A 21050-nucleotide genomic window follows, 5' to 3' on the forward strand; every position below is an offset into this window, starting at 1 on the left:
TTTAATCAATTTAACAGGAGACAAGTACTGTATCAGGACAAAAGTTCCATCTCCTCTTTTTAAAGGTTGTAAGACTTTCTTTATTGAAGATAGTTTTCTTCACTGTAATTACATTTTTTCATTGCTTTTTTTCTTAACCAGCAGGGAAGAGTTTGACCCATTTCAGCTGCTCAGCATGCTTCCTTTTTATGGGAAAAAAAATGTTTTACCATACCTATTAAAATGCCACTAGCAGCTCCTGGAATTCCTGCTATCTCCGAGACATTGTTCATTAGGAAATACTCATCACAGTGCTCGGTGGTTAAGTTTGTGCTGTGGCAGAAGAGCTCCCAAAGCTTAGAGGCCACAGTCATGTTATCCTTAACTACTGTTTTGGCACAAACATCAAATTGATCTCTTGACAGAGTCCTGTTGCCCAACATGCAAATCCTGGAAGGGAAACACGAACACCAGAGTTATTGGATGTTAATGGGAAAATGAAACCCAGGCTTACCCATACTTATTCTTTAACATCATGTGAAGCTTCAAGTGGCTCTGCTGTGCTACATCATTTCTCACCTTCAAAAGGATGGTTGTAGCATGACAAAAATTGTATCTTTTCCCTTTAAGGGCCAGAAATATAAAGCTACATTTTTGATTTATGGAATTTGATTGATTTATCTTAAACAATAAAAGGGAACAATTAGGATAATTTTTGGGTTTTTTGTTGTTTGTAGTCACTGGGTTTTTGTTCTTTTTTTGAATTAAACACAACTACTGGAGTGGAAGATAATGTGAAGAGTACTAGAATTCAAATTACTAGATATTTAGAATATCTAAAGATATTTGGAATCTCATTAGGCCAGTTTCTACACTGTAGCACTTGAATCACAATATAGACATTCTAGATTCAGAATTAGGAATATACATTAAAATCACAATAAGCAAAGTTTCTTCTTGTCAGCAGATACTGTGCTTAATTGCTAAAATCCTCCACTGCCTGTTGTGTTTTATCTAACCACAAACATAATTTATTTCAGCACTGAAAAATTTTTAATCCACTTGTCTAAAGACAATTCCACAAGACAGTGAGGTAATGTAAGAGCTTCCTGCTTCTAAAAGTTCATTCAGCTCTTCTTCCCACAATCAGAAAATACCCACAGGAAAATAAAACTTCTTCCATTTTAATTTTAATTATTTTTAATTCTATTTTAATTGTTTCACAGGTCTTATTGATCACCAAAGACAGGAAAATGGGAAAACACAGGGCTGCTCTTGCATGGTCTGCAAGCCTGTGAACAGTAACTTCCAAGAAGCTTTCCCCTACAAAATTAAAAACACTATCTTGTTAATTCAGGAAAAAAAAAAGGAATACACTCCAAGAAGAAAGATAGGGAAAATATTCAAGAACAATCTAAGAGATAATGAGTGGGCTGTAGAGACATTGTTTTACTTTTACTGCTGTAAACCTTCACTGTTGTAAAACACTATAATCATTGAGCCTTAAATATCCAAAGGGAACACTTGAGGGCTGCAAGTACTTAGTTATGGTCAAAGCATTTCATTATGCAGATCTAACTCCTCTATTTCCATTCCATTCATCTCTTGTCAGCAGTATCAGAAAACATTGTCTGCATTCCTGGTCAAACACATACATCCACATTACTGCTGCTCCAGCTCCGAGCTGAAGAAGCTGATTCCATGTTTAGCTGCCAACATGCCAAGGACCCTGCTGGGTACAGGGCAGGCTCCTCACAGAGCAGGGAAAGCTTCTGTGGAGCCTCACACAGCCCCACATCACCCTCCCAAGAGGTGCCCAGTTTCTCAGCAAGGAGTTGACCACACCACGAATTTCCAACCACAGGGCAGCATGTGGTGTCTGACTGGCCTGGGGAAAAGGGACCTGCCCAACTGCTCCCCAAGAACTCACAAATAACCCAGCAACACTGGCACTCAAATCCCAGCAGCTGCAGGCCAAGAGACTGGACTGCTCTGCAGGAAGCAGAGCTCTGACACTGCTTCCATGAGCTCCATCAGCCTCACCACAAGACTTCCTTCCACCAAAACAGTTTAAAAAGTGTAATAATATGCTCATTTTAGCCTAAGAAACTTCAGTTCCATGAGCTCTGCACACTGTCGTTATCCACAGCTAAAAACATTGGAAGTAATTCACAAAAAAAGATAGCTTCAACAATGCATCAGGCACAGGTTTCTTCAAACCTACATTAAAGCCCAACTTCCAGACCCACAGGCAAAGTTACAAACCCCATCCAGGAACGTTACTCACGGAAATTCGGGTGGATCAAAGATGGACTTGATAGCTCCAGCATAAATGGACAGGATGGATATTACTACGCAGGCCAAGAAGAGGGAAGCAAATTTGTTCACATACTTCACGCCTACAAACACCACCACTGCCATCAGGATGAGGAACACCGTGCCATAGACCCTCATGTTGTTCAGCATGGCACTGGATGCATCGTGGGCACCAGAGGGATGAAAAATTGCTGCTTGTGGCACAATATATGTCTGAAACAAGAGAAAGCAAAAGTGAGCTGGAGGAACACCATTACAGAACTCTGTCTGGGATCGTGTACCTGTACTAGAAATGTAAATCACTTTGCATTCTGCAGCATGCTCTTCACTGGGAATCAGGGAATACACAGGAAATACAGGAAAAGTCAAGAGGTAACAGCCCTTTCTATGTCAGCAGTACAACTGAGCCACCTTTATCAAAAATGAGGCTTGGGTTAAGTCACACTTTTGCGTGACTTAACTCTTGTCAGAAGAGCTCCCAGTCTGCACACTCAGAGTGTGCAGCTTCCAAAGGGAAGCTCTAGAGGTAAAGAACTGGACACCAAGGAACTGGAGACCTTCCAGTCTCTTCCTGCAAATGTGGGACAGAGTACTGGGGCACTTTCTATATGTTATTTGTTTTAAAGCAGGATTACTCTGGTATTACTCACCAATAAAATCTCAATGGCACCAAGGATATACATGGCTCCAGCAAATGTTGTTCCCAAATAAAAACACAGCCCTACAGCTCCACCAAACTCTGGGCCCAATGACCTAGATATCATGAAATAGGAGCCACCAGCTGTGAAACAAAAAAAAAATGAGAGCAAAATTATAATTTATTGCTATAAATGTTTAAATATTCACAAAAAGAATACAACAGAATTATATATAGTGTATCTGCTATTTTGAGGTTCAACTGAAGTATCTTTTTTGCTAGCACATGGGTAAAACCAAATAAATTGATCTTTAGCTTGATTGATAACAAAAAGAAATACCAGATATGAATTCAGGCTTTGCATTCTGGATTAAGTAAACTTCTACAGAATAAAACCATGTTCACAGCTTATAGCAATTTAGGTTTTGGGGTTTTTTACCTTTTTAACACAACTGAGACACTTGCTAACTACACTTACCTGGAACAACACCATTCGTGGCAATTGCACTCATTGATATGGTTGTCAACATAGTCTGGGGAAAACAGGGAAAAGGAAGCAATTGTGTCAACAACACTTTTTAAAACAACTTATTTCTTGATAAAATAAAGCTGCCACTGCATATACAATACAGCATTTCTATTTATTCTGCCTCTCATTATCTAAAAGAAAACATGGGCAGCGGGAATTTAATCACTGAGTTGTTGAGACTTCTGTTTGAGGGATGGCCCCTGCTGTATCAGGTCAAAGAGTGGGTGTCTGCAGGCAAAGCAAGATAAGGGAATGCAGGTGTTCCTCCATCTGCAGAGATGCAATTCCAACCAAGGCTGGTCCAGCAAAGCAGGCAGCCCTCACCTGGGGCAGGCATGGAAAACAGGTATTTGCTGAACAAATACTATTTATAAGACTGTATTTACACTACAGTTAGCCAGTTTAGAAGTAACAGTAAAAAAAAAAAAATTAAAAATCCTGCAGCTTCAAACGTGGCAAAGGTGTCTGGCTTAAATCTGACTTTTCTTCACACAAGCACCTACAATGCTGCCTCCCCAAATTTCCCAGCAGTTTCACAGAGGTTTTGTCACATGCACTATTGTACCCAAGTACTTACACAACAGCAGCAAAGTAATACAATCAGGAAGGACTGAAGAACTCCAGCCATTCCCACCATCCAAGTCAGCCGAAGGAAGAGAATAACCCCGAAGATATTCTGCATGCATGGCAAATACACCCCCATCAGGGTGCCCATGCTGGGTGACTGGAAAAAAAATAGTTGATATTCATTAACTGAAATTATTCAAAGCAGAGGTAACCAAAAAGGCCTTGAAGTTCATTCTTTTTGATGGGTAGAGACACTCAACTACTGTGCTAGACTTCCACAAAACACACCATCAACTCCAAAATCATGAATTTCTGAACAAAATGTTGACCCTGTCACATACTGAACTGAATAATCTCAGTATTTAACACTGACTAGTAATAACAGGAGATATTTGGTTTTTTGTTTTTTTGTAGACCCATAGAATTTTCAGTATGAAACATGTCAAGTGCTGCAGATCCTTACCCTACTGCCCAGAGTTCACAAATTAGTTTCAAGGAAAACATGCTTTTGTCATGTTAGAACTAGAAAATATCTGGAAGCAATCCGGACACATGGATAATGTATTTTCTTCCATTTTCTATATTTCATATAAAACTAATGGTTCTACCTGCCCTTACGTTCAATTTCAGCATCAGACTCCAAATTACTTTTGTCAGTGACTGAGAAAACACAAGTTACATGACTTCACAGGAACTGCACATCATTGGTCTTCAACATAGCATCCTGCAGAGTAATCATCCAAAATAATGGCAACAAAATGCCACTGGCAAGGGCTTTATTCCAAGGAATATAAAAATGTTTGTTGCATTGGTACACCTGGCACCAGCAGCATTTCAGAGTCCCAAATCTCTGTGGTTTCCTGCCAAGACATTTCATTGCTTCTGCTTTTTACAGTTTCCTTTTGCACTTATAATTATACTGAATTCTAAAACACAGGGGGAATAGAGAGTCACTTCTGAAAGGCTCATCCCTTTTCATACTCCCTTCTATAAATAAACATGAATTCCAAAACACATTAGATAGACAGCATTTAAAGACGCCCTTGAACATCATTAAAATGAGAAGGATATTAAAGGGAGTTGACAAAACTTGTTCAAATTTGACTCCACACAGCATTAACTAGATGCAAAAATAAATAGCACCTTTACAGACAAATGAAGTCATGAACCCAAAGCAATAGTATGTGTGCCAAAAACTTTACATAAGGTAATCCAAGCGTGTATTTCATTACACAAAGCAAAACCCTTAAAGAATCACATGTTTATAAGATCACCAGGTCAAAACAAGCAAGGAATTTAGTGCTTCAACTTGCAATTACATGTTACAATCCAGAATTTCCTCACCTGCACTAGAAACCTGCCCTGCCAGACATGAACAAAATTGTGCCCAAGAACATGATCTGAACTGTTCTTCACTAGAAGTGCCAGGAGCTGCTGACTGAATGTTTTGAAGCCAACTTTGAATTCCTTGACTAAAGCTGAAACAGATCAACCAGACTTTTCTCATACACACCACAGCTCAGGTGAACCTCCTGAAGGAAGGTGGATGACAGAATCATGTAATGAGGGCTTGCAGTGGAATTACCCTAAGAGACCTGCAAGCACAGGGCCAGAGCTGCTCCTCAGCTGTTCCAGTGCAACAGTACCAAAAAAAGAAATTCACTAAACCATCAGTTTATAAAAATTACCATCCAAATTATCTAACCTGATCAGCTTTGCCAGGACTATGTATGCATACAAAATGAATTGTTGTCTGATAGTAACAGAAATTATACTTGTTACATAAATGTCCTGATCAGGGCAAGGTAAGGATTTTTCTACTGAGTTATTACAGTGCTATAATTGAGAAGGATCTTTCATGGGAGTATGATTTACAGTGTACTTGTTTCCTCAAGGAAGGGAAATTGTAGATACTTTTGATTCCAACACTTTCACCCGATTCACTTTGTCTTTAACTCCATAAACTCAGAAAGGACTAAATAGATATTGCCCAGCACAGGGGCTTCCTGTTGTCACATTAATGCATACTTTGCCTCTCAAGGACACATTCCACATAATTTTATCATCATCTATCTGACTATTCATCCATCAGTCCCTCCCTCAAAACATCTCTGAGCCCATCAAATGAATTTATCAGACCTGAAGTTAAAGAGTTTGTCAAAACTGGTATCTGAAGCCCATCCTGTTGCTCCTACACAGGAGAAGTCAATGGACCATGGTTGTGTTTTCTACGTGACAGTCCTCCACACACTATGAAAGCAGGTGAGATTTCAGCCTGCCCTTTACACATCTCCCAGCACCTGCTTCCTTTGCATAAGAATCCACTTTAGCTCAGTTCTCTCCTATCTTCTGCCCTGTGTGGTCCCTGCAGCATTGCTCCACTGTTCCATTATCTTCTCCCCCACCCTCCTAAATGGCTTCTTAAGCCTATCAAGTTACAAGCTCACTTCGACCACAGAGGAAGAGAAATTGTGCATTAGTTGTACACTTGTGAGACCACTGCGGAGCAGAGTAGCCTAAGAAATGCCTAGGTGTCTGCCCATGCAAGTATTACTAAGTGTCTCTCAGGCATAAGAGTTTAGTCTAGATTATTTTACCCTGTGGAAAAAAAATTTACTCATAAGAAAGAACGATTTACAAATATTACTTGAACCAGCTTGTTCACAGAAATATTTAACACCAGTAATCTGCAGTGATTCGATCCTTTTTTTCATCACTAAATGATACTAAACCAGTGCTGAAGTTTCAACAGAACATGACCTTAAACTAGGGTATTATTATGTTCAGTCTCAACAGCAACCACATGAAAAAATATAACACCTCATGCTGCATAAAAGAAATAAAAGAGACATTTTGAACACCATTTTATAACAACCAAGAAGGAACAGAAAACTCTCGAAAACAGCCTCAATTTCAGTGATGTAGATCATGTTTCTGTTCACTCTCATCAGCTGCAGACACATAATTTATGTAAATATTGATCCGAGTGAAGGACACTGTTTCCATTGTGCCAGTGTGATGGGTTATTAAAGCACTTGGCTGCAGGGCTGAGGGACATTGATCAGCAATGACAGCTCTCACGGTTTCTGTGCAGCATGAGGGCAGACAGCAGCACAGAAATTAACTGCCTTGTTAAAGATACATGAATCAAACCTGTTTATCTAATTCTTTCCATCATGAGAAGGGGATATTTCTACAGCACTGTGACTGCTAAGTGCTTTATTGCAAGGTTGTTTTAGAAAAGAAAAAGCAACCTAATTTCCACCTTATTACATTGGAGTTGTGTCAATTTTACCTGATGTGTACCCTAAGAGAGAATGCTACTACCAAAAGTATTTAGTGGGGTTGCTGAAACAAGATATGATGTTCATATCAAGATGTCTTGCACTGAAATGAAATTAATTTGAAAGGATAAGATTTGGCAGGCAGGGCTGTGCTAGGTCCCAAAAGGTCCTCCCTGAGAGATCTGTCTTACCTGCTCAGAGAATTACTGAAAGGATTTCTTTCCTCAGATCATTTTTAAATATCAAATCTAGAGCCTGCTCATCTGCCTTGCTCCAGTTCTTGCCTATGAGATGCCAGTTCCAGCCAGTGACGGACAGGTCACTCTTTGTCACATCAGCTGAGCACACCCAGCGCAGCACTCACCAACAGGAGGGTTAACAATGATTTATCCACTTAAAACAGACCTGCTGGTGCTGGAATGGACTGCCAGACTTCTGTTCTCATGCTCAAATGGGAAGGATAAGGTAACAGCAGCACAGTGATTTATACTTCAAAGATGACTAAAAAGAAGCATGTAGAAGAATCCTGTTTGCACTGTTTCTGAATACCCTCAATCCATACCCTTGTCCAGGTACTGCTTTTAAAATTCATGGGTTTAATGGTTATAATTATTGGCCAGGGATTCCAGTCATCTTATATTCTGCATGATGTTTAAAATTTTATATTGCTCATGGCAAGAGAGGGAGAAGAAATTCAAGCTGCAGTTATGATATTGCAGCTGATGTAATTTATCCCAGAGACAGACATGCAGACAAAGGTTCGCCTAAGGAAACTGCAGTGTTTACACAGAAAACACTGAGATATTAATACAGCATGATACTGTCACTTTTGGAAAGGTCACCAAACCCATCCTACAAAAAACATCTGAGAAGTCTGTGAACACACATTTTTGGGACATGGGAAAGCAGAATTCAGGAAAACACAGTTATTAAACCTGAACTCCATTTTGCCATAGAAGCAAAGCTTTAATAAAGATAATAGTTCTTTTTAATGGCAGTAAATAGCTTGAAAATATGCAAGCATGAATCATACCAAATGTAGAAATATTAACATCATACCATGCATGATATTCTACAAGGGATTGAAAACAAGTTCTCTGTAAACAACTGTATACTACAGTCCCTTGCCAAATTCTCCCAGTCCTTTTTCCATCAGGGAAGCAAGGGACTAGCTTCTAGATTGCTCTGAATCTTACCCTGGTATTCTGGTCAGGCAATTAATAAGAAAATAAAATAGCAAAAGTGATCAAAACTTCCTCAAAATCACAACAGCTGTATCTATTGTATCCTCCACCATTCTACTTTTGTCAGGGAAATAATCAATCTGCTTTTGACAGCAAGAGAATGAAAATTATTTTAGATTATGCAATAATATCACATTAGCAGCTGATGCATGACATTATTCCCACCAAAAGCATGCTAAAACGAAGCTGACATTCCTTATTAGTACTGTGAAGGTAAAAACATTGGACAAGACTCAAGTATAATAGCAAAAGAAAATCATAATTAAAATGTTTAAATTACTTTTTAAATGTCAGCTTATGGGACCAGAATGCAGCTACTTCACCCAGGTGACCTTAGCTCAGTCCTGTCATGATGTAAAATTAACCATAATATTGCAGCACTTTTAGCAGATGTGCTCTCAAATAAAATTGAATTTTAAGCTTCACATTGACAAAAGAATTTTCTTATCCCCAGTGTAAAACTGCAGAATAAGGAACGGGAATGCAAGCAAGGGCATTCAGCATGGGGTAACATGCATTCTCCTTGAGAGCACTATTGGTTTGCAACATTATCGCTGCCATCTCTTTCTGAAATGGCTCAAGCTTTGTAGGGCAGTGCTAGAAAACCTACAAGAATTCAAGTGCTATCTTAGCTTTTTTGAAAGCCTTTCTTTTGACAGAACTTGTAAGCAAACTGACAGGCCTGCAAGCCATAAAATGCAAGCACACCACTTGCAGGTGCAGCAGTCACCAAAGCACCGGCCAGAGGAGGGAGGAACAGTTAAACCCTGCCCTCCTGATAGAAATCAACTCCAGCAATTCAACCTCACCTGCCACAGTCATTCCAGGGCCAAGCATCTAAATGCAGATGCTTTGGGGCAGAATTCAGCTGCCTAAGTGCCTGACACCAGAATGCCTCCTGAGCTGCCCCAGGGTGTCCAATCTTACCTCCACCCTCCACTCTAGATGGGTGTTGTCTCCTGCAAACCCTGTGTCCTACCCACTAGCCTTGTAGAGATGTGTCAGATACCACTGGGCAGCTAAAACAGCACTAGGAAAAAGCTGCGGGGTTGTTTAGTTTTTATTGTAGCCCACTAAAAGCCCTGTAATCTAAACTCACATCAAACATAAGGAATTGCACTGCAGTGCACAGTTTTAACCATCACATCTGCCCCAACTCTCTGGTAACAGCTGGTTCCCTACAGCTCCTCTGTCCTTTCTTTGCAACATTGTCATGGCTCCTGAGAGAGGTTAAACGCAAGCAGAAGGGAGGCCAGTTCCCCAGAAATCACACATGGTATCATCCCATTCATCAGTTTTGGCTATGGAGAGAATCTTGACTTACTTTTGATACTTTCTTCTTCGATCCATCAGTATTTTCTGCTTCTTCATGTTCCTTGACACCTTGAGTAAGATTTGTGTAGTTGACCAACTTGCCAAGCAGAGATGACACTTTTGGTCGTATATCAAGTTCTTCCTGTGGAAGAAGACAAGAAGTCAACTTCTGCAGTTCACAGCATTTCTGAAGAGTGGCTGGGATCACACCTTCCTGGGCATGCCTGAGACTACCAGGGAACACACCAGAAAAATCATCCAGGAAATGACAGAGTATTACGCTGTACCTGAACCACTAGTGAGAGGTTTTAATTTCCTGAAAGGAGGGCAACTCTGATAGGAAAAGGCCAAAATGTCTGCACCATGTGAATCGTTCTCCTTAGGTGCTGAAAAGAATAATTACAGCAATGAAGAAGTCTGAGAACTGTGAGAAAATGAATGTGTACCTTGCATGTATCTCTAATGTCAACTTACATCAACAGATATACTTTTTAAAAGGTCAAGCTGCCAAAAAAATCAGAGATTTAGTGATTAAACTCTACTTACTGTAGACATGTATGCACTCTGATGATTTTATTACATTTTCTAAACTATACTATCTAATTCATGTGGATCTCAACAAAATTTCCAAAAGCCACATGTATGGAGGGCCTCCCACCTTTATACTCATCCCATCCAACTTCTGTTTCTGGTTTGGGGGCAGGAGGGGATGAAAAAAGCCCCAGAACAAAATCATTCCCTCTCCCTTTGAAATTAAAGTCTTACATGTTTGGTAGCACAATAAGGAATTGCATGGTAAACAGAAACAACTTTCCACACAGGAAATAAAAGCCAATCGAGAAAGATTTCACTGTCTGCAGCTTTATCATATCTTTAGGTATCACCTTTGACAGGTGGGATCAGTAGCATTATGTGTTTTGTACATGATGCAGAAACTGAGCCCAAATGGGGTCATCCCTAAAGGGAGGACATGAGCCAAGCACCCCTTTTCTTATTCCCTCCTGTGATCTGACCTGCAGTTGACATGTTTAAAAACCTGATTACAATTTCTTCCAGAAAGGGGCCGAGACAACATGTACCTCCTGTTCAGAGAGCAGCATGGCCTTTGGGATCCTGATGGATCCATCCTCTGCTAAGTCCCAGGGAAGAGCCTGCACACCTGGTGTGGTGTTGTGATTATAGAAAAGGCCTCCAGCAGCAGTGTCTGCCCCTCCTTAATTCCAGATGTTTACAGTTTATACTGAGTTATAACTCTGCCTCACAGAGCCAGCTGTCACCACACCTGAGCTCTGTCACCACACAGGATCTCTCTGCCTACTGACAACAGATGGACACCCACAAAAAGGCATGTGGGGGAGAAAAATGTGCTCAATCCCTCCCATCATGGAAGATCACAAATCACATTAGAAGTATAAAAAATAGCTAGAAATTACCTCAAACAAGGCCAGATTTCTGTCATAGTAATCACCTCCCTTGCTAGCTTCTGAACTGTTCAGGAAAGGGCTGTTTTCTTTATGGTTGCCATGACCTGTGAAGAAAAAAAGAAGCAAGTTTTGATAAGCAGAGAATGAGACTGCAACCTTGAAAGATCCATAGGGAATAAACTCCTTTGGTTAATTGAGTATATTTCTTTTTAGTTTCTCAAGTCATACAATGTTAACAATATCAAAGGCATTATTCTCAAGGTAGAGTTACTTCTATTTCTACTCCTCTGCTTCATTAAAATAGAATAAAAAGTCATCTCAAAGTAAAATTTATGAGTAGGGTCACAGCTTCAATGCTATATGTGCCTTTACTCTCTAGTGCTCACTTCTGTAACTGTTTCTGTATAGAACAGTGACAAGCACTAGAAATTGCATTTAGAAATGACTGCTAATGATAACAGCAACCTTTGAGCTGTGTCCAACCCAGTCAGATACATTAAGACTGAACACTTCAAAAACTAGATTCTATAATGACAATACAAAACAGCCCCCAAAGCACCTTTTGAGTTCTTAAATGCTGTTTGTTATTCACTATGCCCACTAATCCCAGATATTCAACATCCTCACTGTGTTTTCAACATTTAAGCTGGATTCTTCAGGCTCCTCTTATACTCCTATATTAAAACCTAACATCACAGACATCAAAACCAGAGCATGCCCATATGCAATGAACGTTTTAAAAAAAAAAAGAGCATGGAAGATGAGTAGAGCTTTCTGTAGCAAGCAGTAACAAAAAAAAACCAAGGGCACTATAGTTTAAAACAACCTGAGGGGGAAAAAATTAAATTGATTTCCATCTTCAAAAGAAGTTCTTGGACCTATGTACCTATGTCTCCCATTACCCTCTGCTCAACAAAAAAAAATTCTTTTTTGCCTGTACTTCTTCCCTCCCTGCTCTCCCAGCCAATACAAATGAATTATTTCCAAGAGCATCTCCTTAAGAAAGGATTAATCCAAGGAATACCTTTTTCTATTTACAAAAGATGTAACCACTACAGAAAGTGAAAGAAAAAGAGATTATTACCTCAAATGAAAATACTACAGGTTAAAATATTGCACACTGAATACACCAAAAGGAAGAGATTAAACAGCTGGAATTTTGGATACATCTTTTCAATGATTACAGTAATCAATTCAACAAGGCTACACTAAATTATTGTAATATAATTCAAGTGAAATTCTCTTTGCATTTTGAAATTTGAATCAACTTACAAAATTAACAGGCAAAAAGAAGAGTCCTCCCCTACATATAGTGATCAGCACAAACCACACTGTTACAAAAGTAATTGTTATAAGCCAAAAAATTATGAGAACATTCAGTCCTACTCTTACTGAGGGAAAGGCATGCATAGAAAGCAGCACCATTTTCTGAAAATTGCTGACAGGTGCTTTGAACAAAACTGTTGGAAAAACAATATTGACAAAGAACAGAGGGATTTTTAAGCTTCTGTAAGGAAATACTTAGCTGACCAAAAATATATGAAAAGAGCAGCCTATTGCATTTATGTGCTTAGTGCCTTTCTCACAGCTCTGACAACTAACCCCAAAATGTTAATGAGCAGCTGCCTCAAACAAGAGGGCTCACCTTATTTGCTGACCCCACCTACACATAAGAGATGCTCACTTTGCTATAATTGTAGAATTTTTTACACTACTAGAAAAAACATCAGTAAGCTTAACAACACAGCATCAAAATCAAACGGTTATCAGCTTTAGCAAAGGTTAAAATCTGCAAAATCTGCTTTACTTGCTGTATTTGTTATGCCTATACTGGAATATACCAGATCAATTTTGCTGCAGTGTGTGCTGCAGTCCCCCCATCCTGTTGCGGTTAAAGTACATTTACAATTTTTGCTGAGGAAATGGAGTTATATGCCATACACCTTTTACTCATTAAATTGGACACAAATGATGGTGCAAATTATGACATCAACAGAAATACTGTCTGCTTGATTCTTCAAGTCTCTGGTCTCTGCAGTATCTTCTCCATTACACTTATCAAACACAGCAAGGTCATGAGCAACTTTGGTTTGTTTCATCAATTCCTATATACACTAATAGGAAATCCTATATACTGGCTCTGGTGACAGAATGTTTGAAATACCATCCTGGTTTCTTGGGTTTTTGTTTTGTTTTGGTTTTTTTTTTAATCACTGAGTGATTTTTAAAGCAATTCTTTGCTGCCTTAGCTTTCCTTCTTCCAGTGGAAACCCCACCTTATCACTGCCTCAAGTCAGCATAATGGGTGTTCTTTTACTTATAACACTTGGAGAAACTCTCAAGCATTTTATGTACAAAATCCCACTGTTGCCAAGATACATTCATACATTCAATCTCAGCTTTTTAAACAAGATGATAATTCTTTTGCTCTTTCAAAATGCCCTTGTTACCATAATCCACATAACCTCTGCTTAGTTAACAAAGATTACTTCATACCATCTCCTTGAGCCTGAGAAAGACCAGTGACTTAAAATGAATCATCAACTTATTATCGTTATTATTTTTAGATGCATCTTCATTTTACCACTAGTGAATTTTTCACAACTGGTCTATTCAGAAGACCTCTCTCCCTCTCTCTTTAAAAGCTTCCATCTTCTCTCTCATTCTCCACTTATATGCTCAACGCTCACTCAGACCCTTCTCATTAGAGTGCCTTTCCAAATTTGACGCCTTGGCATGCTGGCTTTATACACCATCCTGCACACAGGAAGCCCAAACTCAATAGAAAATTCAGCAGAACTAGTGACTGGAAATATAGTATTGATTTTGCAATTGCTAGGGCACATTTTCTTCTCCATGGTTCAGATGATAGAGAAGTACAACTGGCTTTTTACCACATTCACAGCACTAGCTCCATTGTCCTGAAATAACATACTGCAAATAAATTACTGCAGACAATGCAAAAATAGAAGTGAACTTTCCTGCTGATCTAATGAAGTGCCACTTTAAAGTCCCTCTCAAACACTGCACACTTTCCACAGGAAGTGAAGGAGTAAGTTTATATGCAAGCTCTTTACAATGACATCCTAGTGCCACATCACCAATAAGCAGAACTGGAGCTGCAGAGATGTGTGCTAATTCAAGACTACTACATTGCTAACTTCATACAGCTAAATAAATGACAGCCAAAAATCACCTTCACCATAGCTGCATGTTCAATGCAATCTCTTCTTCATCAACATATTCTAAATCAAAGCATTCCTCTCACTTTCTCTCTTCTCCTATTGTGTTTCCATTTCAGCAAATGACCATTTCCTCAACAACAATCACAACTGTACTTTGACAAAACACACCAGACTGCAGCACAGTGCAGAAACCACACTGCAAGAAAAAAATTAGTCCAGTGTATTCTCTCTGCCAGCGAGCAAGAGCAGCAGCTTCAAAAGAGACTTACTTGCATGGGAAGGGCGCGTTATCTCCATCAGTTTGGGAAGGGAGCGGATGTGACCTCGGAAAGCCACTCTGGGGAATTCTTGCCCCAGCTTCACCCGAGGACAGTTTACATCCTGAAGCACGAAGTCTCCTGGGCAAGCACCATCCTGTGACATGCGCACAGTTTTCCACATCCTTAGTTATCAAGTCTTTGGTCCTGGCCAGTAGCTATGTGGTGTTAGTTTTCATCATGCAAGATTGATTTGCAAGGAACATTTCTCAAAGAGGGAGCTAAATACTCTGCAACGGAGAATAATTTATTTGCCTTAGTCCCTAATTAATCTGAAATTTTGAGGTATTCAAGCTGTATTCCAAGTAGGCTAATGTTTCCTCTTCACTTGTTTCATTGCTTCTCAGTCTTCATTATCTTTCGATAATTAAGGCATTTATTTCTGAATGCTACCAGTTCTCTTCCAAACCAGGTAATTCTATTGCAACCACCACTTCAACTATACAGTTTACCTATAGCATAGATAACATGACCAGCATAGTTCCCTAAACATTCTACTCCTCTACCCAGATACGGTCACAGGTCCAGAGAAAAAGTTCCTCATTCTGTGGATCACCTGAGTTCCTTAAAACATCAGAGATAATCCATGGAACAAAACCTAAAACACTCAAGTGTGCATGTTCCCACACATGCAAACACACAAGCTCAGGAAACAGAACAAAAGCAATAAATGGATGTTCAAACTTTTGCATCACAGCCAAGAAAAAACACTCTGACTAAACTGTAGCAGATATTCTACTGACTAGTTTTACTTTGTTCTTCTCCAAAAGGTTAATGTTGTCTTTACTTAAAAAAAAGAAGTATTAAGAACACGGAGGACACTATTCATGTTACTGCTTTCCTTCTGGAAGAGGATTAGACCAGACAGACACAGTTTCACTGCTTGAGCATGCTGAATGCAAGCCTTTTGTGCAAGCCATTGTGTGTTCTCAAGTGACTGAGGGATGAAATCCAGAATTTAGAGAAAATTACAAACAAGAGACATATATGAAAGTAACTAAAAGACAGATTAGTGAGGATAAAGGAAAGCTGAATAATTAGGCACAGTGATACATACTTTACACAATATTGTAAAGAAAAGACCAAGAAGCTTCACAATGATAAAGCCTACTCTGCCAGACTAAAATAATCATTGAGAAGGTGGCAAGAGCAGTTGCATGACTTGACCTGTCAGGGTTTTATTTGTTTTACTGCCAGTTTCTAAACTCCCTTACAAAAAAACACCACTCTCCTACTTCATCACATTCAGATGCAGAATCCTCCCTGCCTCAAGTACCAAGTCTTGACTGAGGGATTGTATTTCTTCATATAATTTCAGTGTGAATCAGAGTTCAAGTCAGAGCTGGAACTGAAATGCTCAGCTTGACCAAGAAACACATTGGTTTATTTACCCCATTATACCCAACAAACAGCAGGTATTTCCTAGAAAACCAGCTCAAAGGACAGCCCAACACTCCTGACCTCAATGTAATTTAATTTCTGGAGCAGTGCAAGAGATAGTATCTCACTTTTAATTGTACTATGTATATACAGGCTCCATTGTGTCCACCACAGCAACAAACACTGTGATGAAATAGCCTGTCTAGCAGCTAACACCACATTTTGCTATTACTCAGAAACTATTTCACAAGTATTACTGGCTACAAAACCTGCGATAGTTAAGGGCACAAACTGAGCCATTTTCATGCACAGGGAACACTACCTGATCTGACATTTTTTTTAATTACAAAAAAAAAATATTCATACTTATGATATTTCATCTAGCAGTAACAGACAGAGGAGTCTGAGATTAGAAATCAGAGTTGATACCCAAGTAGCTGCTGCGGGTTTCCCTCAATAAGAGCAATCTAACAGCAGGCTGTTTTAGCCAACTAATCACACAGGCTCACTTCTCACTCAGGAGGTGGCACAATTAGCTGACCCCTGGAGTGCCTCTCCTGTGCCTGCATCTTGACACGCTGCAAATTACCTCTAAAGAGAGCCTAACCTAAATAAAACCCTGATTTATAGGTATTTTAAGACAGGCAAAATGTATCCCACTTTGGAAAGCAAGTTAGTTCTGTGTGATTTGTGTTTTCTCAGATTTTCATGCGCAGTATGTTCTGCAAATTTCTACACAAGTGGTAATTAAGACACAATTTACTTTGATTTTTGACCACAAAATCAAAATAGGTTTGGCTACACTTAACTGTTCTCACAAGACCGAGAAGCAAATGAATACACCCAAGGTAAGTATTTACTGGAAGGCAAAAAAAAAAATGGAGAAACAATGGGATTGCTCCAAACAGAAATTATTGCATAATCAGGTTTTATTAGTCATATTATTTTGAGGGCATTTGTTCACAGCCTTATGAATAAAGTTTTAATATAAAAAGCTGTCTATGTCCATTTTGATCACACTTTGGGGGTTTGGTTTGTTTTTAACAGCTCTTGAGACACCATTTCCCAGATGTCAATAAGGATCATGCTCACACTGCTCCTCCCAAAGGCTGTGTGATGTTCAGAGAGTTCTGCTCATCACTCACAGGCCACCAAGACCTGCAGGTCTGAGTACTGCTGAGAAACAAAAACCTCAACAATCTTCCTGGACTTTGCCAGCAGACCAAGAACGCTGGTATCTCCACATTTCAGCAGCCAAGCACTCAAGAGTACTGCTGAACTAAACCAAGAGATTGTCATTTTAGGATAACCTAAGAAGCATGCAGACAACAATTTGATTTCAAAAACATTCTAAGTCTGCTTCTATTCATGTAGTTCCTCACATGAGGCAGAACTAAACAAAACTCATTCATTCTCAGACTGCAATGGAACATTTCTTTTGGCTCATTTGTGAATTATATGAAATAATTCAATGTACAATTATGCTTTTGCAGATATCACTACCTTGACATTTCATTAACAGAAATCAGACATTGCTTCTTTTCTTAAATTACTCGCTTTCAACAATTTAGCAAAAATCCTAATCCAATATCGGCAGCAGTTGAAAGTTATCTTTATAACTTTAATCAATAATAAAAAAAAAAACAGCCTATCAGAAATACTTGTTTCTCCATGGACAACACACAACTAGCCAGAAACACAAAGAATTTCTAATTCTGGTTACAAACTCATTTATGGCAGCAGAACAGGCAGCTGAGATCACAGGATCCAATAGTGAGGAATACTTATTTTCCCTTTAGCTAAAGTAGTCGGTATTACCCAAAGCACTTTTTTTCAGGAAAAAACAGAAAGTCAGGATTTAACTTTCATATTTTTAAAAAGTGAAAACAATAATTTCTTTATTTTGCACTAGGAAAAGGACAAAAGTAGCAAAGTGAAATTCCAAGCTCAGAAAAAAAAACATTGCTCAAAATGTTTTGAAAACTCCACTAAGTTCTTGTTTTGAGGCTGGGCTGGTTTAGGTGTGGGGGTGTTTTAACAGGATTATGGTATTTACACCAGAAATAGGAGAAACATGGAATTACCACTATTGCATCTAGTTAGACAAAACTCATTCCCACTACAAACCAGGCATTGCTAACGAAATAACTAACTGCAATCTGTTAATGCCACTTCACACCAGAACCTGGGTACCAGGTCTTTCTCACTGAAGGTGGCAGAAAGCACAAGCTGTAAAATCCCAGTGTTTTATGAAAATAAAGGCCACAGTCGCACCAGATAAGAACCCACACAACAATGAGGCTCATGAGAGGAAAGCACAGCAGAATGAAAGGACAGATCTTTCCCTGGAGAGCTTTGAGATCCTCTGTACTTGAAACACAGGCTCAAACAATCAGTTTCACTGAATGCTCACATGTCTGCTCGAGACACACATTTCCATCAGAAACTGCAGCTTAAACACCAAACTATTGACATTCATGCTCATTTGAATTGTGTATGTTGTTCATTTACTATTATAACATTATTACGCTATGCAATAACATTATTTACTTCACTGTTAAGTGACAGTGTCAATATAGTTTTGAGTTTACTGGATTTTACCCAACTAGTAAAGCTGTGATTCTTAAGACTTATTACATACTACATTGCAGTACACATTTATCATCAGTGATGGCACCTATAAAAGTGACACAAACAAAGAATAATTGTACCCAAAAAAATAAAATAAAAAGCTGTATTATTGAGAATTTTTCATCTGAACCAATTCAGAGCTCAAAAGATGGCACTTGCTTGTGCTCTGCTTGAAAGGAACAGCCAAAACCTTCCCAGACAACAATCTATGCAACAGTCTGGAGCAGAGTACAAAATTAAGTATACAATTAAGCACAGATCTTGGATTTATCCCTAAATAAACATGTGTGAATACTTCTACTGTACTTTGCAAAACTAGATTAGAGAACAGCCTTCCCATCAAGATGTCTGACCTTACACAAATCGAAGGATTTAACAATTTAATAATATTATCTAAATTAATAATAACTTAATTTATTTAACTTTTAATGAAGTTAAATTTAATTTAACTTTTCAGAAAGCATTATGACTATTTTTCAGTCAAGATACACTGATAGTTTCAGAACACTTACAATTCTTTTTAAGTACTAATATCAACATAAAATACTTACCCTTCAGCAATAGTTCTTTGACATTTTCAGTAACTTGGTTTACCATTATTCTTCCTCCAGTTCTTAGCACATGCTTTAGTAAATGCTTCCTCTGTGAAGTCCTGAGGATTGGACAGCTTTAATAATATTGTATTTCCAAAAGAACTGTTTCTACCTACTCTGACAATTGCTGGCTGCAATGCTGAATTGGACTGATCTCTTCAAAGCAGCAAGAGTTCCTCACAGAAAGTTAAGCTGACACTGATATAATCCTGGCATTATAATCCTTTCAATAGCGAGAAAATACACAAATACCAGGATCTTAGAGAAAATGCTACTTGTGAAATCCAAGCCCAGCCTCACTTAAGAGGCACACTGCAGCTTGCACACTTACTGAGAAAAGTGTGCCACAGGTTCTGCTGCTGGCTGAGTGTGGACTCAGGGTTTTAAACCTGCTAGAGCCACTAAAAGTGTAGCTCTGTGACGTTGGCCCTGCAGGCATTTCAGCTTGCAAGTGAAAACAGTCATCTGTTTCTTTCCATCTTCAATACATTAGAAGAGGATGACCCATTAAAGGATGAATGATATGTGAGATAACAAAAAAAAACTAGCAACATCAGATGAAATGGGAGATTTAGATAAGATAAACATGAAATACTAACTTAATGATTCTAAGCACTTCAAAATTACCAGAGCCCCCACCATTCTGCCCACTCACAAGGAGGTTCTCTGGATATCAGCACACACCTCACTAAGACTTATCTACATAATGAGATAGGTGAAGTCACCAGGAATACCTGGGCAATTAAAGATACCAAGTCACTTTTGAGAAACTGGATTTAACAACTGGCATGACTTGGGAGCTTTCATAATATAACCTGTCACTGCCAGATGAAAAAAAAAAAAAAAAAACAAAACCACACTATAAAAACAACCTCTATTTCACTGTAATCCACTTCAGAGGTTCTTGGAACAACTCCAAAATCATTTCTCATGATTATCCCCCCCGAAACTCCATCCCTTCACAAGCATGAGGGCACCTCAGATACAGCACACCTTCTATCAAAAAAATATAGAGAGCAGCATTCTGGTATTTTCCCTGTCTCAGGGAAAACCTCCTATCTTGCTATAAAATGTTCTTACTTTCTCTGGAAGACTGCAACATACATCTATGAGACTGGTATGCAGATTCCATGCAATATTCAATTAAAATTCACCTTTCTTTCTGATACCAAATACAGAAAATTCTTTTCAGCCCCATCCATGTTCAGCTGACCATGGCTTCATAGCACAAAAGACAGAACAACAAAAAAAAAAAAGTCCAAAATACATACACCACCGTTTTGGACATACCTGTTCCCTCCTCCAGCTCAACACAGGCCAAAGAAACAATTGTACAGGCACAAACCTTGGAGTGAGAGAAAGCAGATGGGAACAGTGACCACTAAAAGCCAGTATTGCCACCACCTCAAAAAACTTCCTACAAGGAACAAGTGGAAAGAAGTAAGTTAAGAGCCAGGATGCTAAATATGCTCCAGACATACAGAAAATGACAGAAGAAAGGAGATTTAATTACTTTGAACATTTCAATGTATGTACATTCTGTGCACTGCATACTACACAATGTGCATTTACAGACATCAATCTGCTATCCATTCCTGGAAGACAGCAGAAAGACATTGGTAACCACTTACAAGCTGGTTGTGAAACCCT

The 21050-nt window shown here is 38.9% G+C and overlaps 1 protein-coding gene across 5 annotated transcripts in view; it reads right to left on the reverse strand.

The window, feature by feature from the left end:
- The window catches only part of SLC12A4 (solute carrier family 12 member 4), a 46346-nt gene that overhangs the window by 15124 nt on the left and 10172 nt on the right, over positions 1-21050 (reverse strand). For 2 of the 5 annotated variants that reach the window (XM_030282721.4, XM_030282722.4), the window contains exons 2-8: positions 11304-11398; positions 9881-10012; positions 4039-4185; positions 3411-3465; positions 2946-3076; positions 2267-2508; positions 215-429 (exon numbers count right to left, since the gene is read on the reverse strand). In XM_030282721.4, coding sequence (XP_030138581.2) covers positions 215-429; positions 2267-2508; positions 2946-3076; positions 3411-3465; positions 4039-4185; positions 9881-10012; positions 11304-11398 — 1017 coding nt within the window. Of the gene's footprint in view, positions 1-214; positions 430-2266; positions 2509-2945; positions 3077-3410; positions 3466-4038; positions 4186-9880; positions 10013-11303; positions 11399-14748; positions 15027-19358; positions 19463-20690; positions 20818-21050 lie in introns of those variants that run through there. The other 3 variants (XM_030282724.4, XM_012570351.5, XM_004174991.6) reach the window with 3 other exon arrangements.

The sequence above is a fragment of the Taeniopygia guttata genome, chromosome 11, assembly GCF_048771995.1.
Source record: "Taeniopygia guttata chromosome 11, bTaeGut7.mat, whole genome shotgun sequence".
Lineage (NCBI taxonomy): Eukaryota > Metazoa > Chordata > Aves > Passeriformes > Estrildidae > Taeniopygia > Taeniopygia guttata.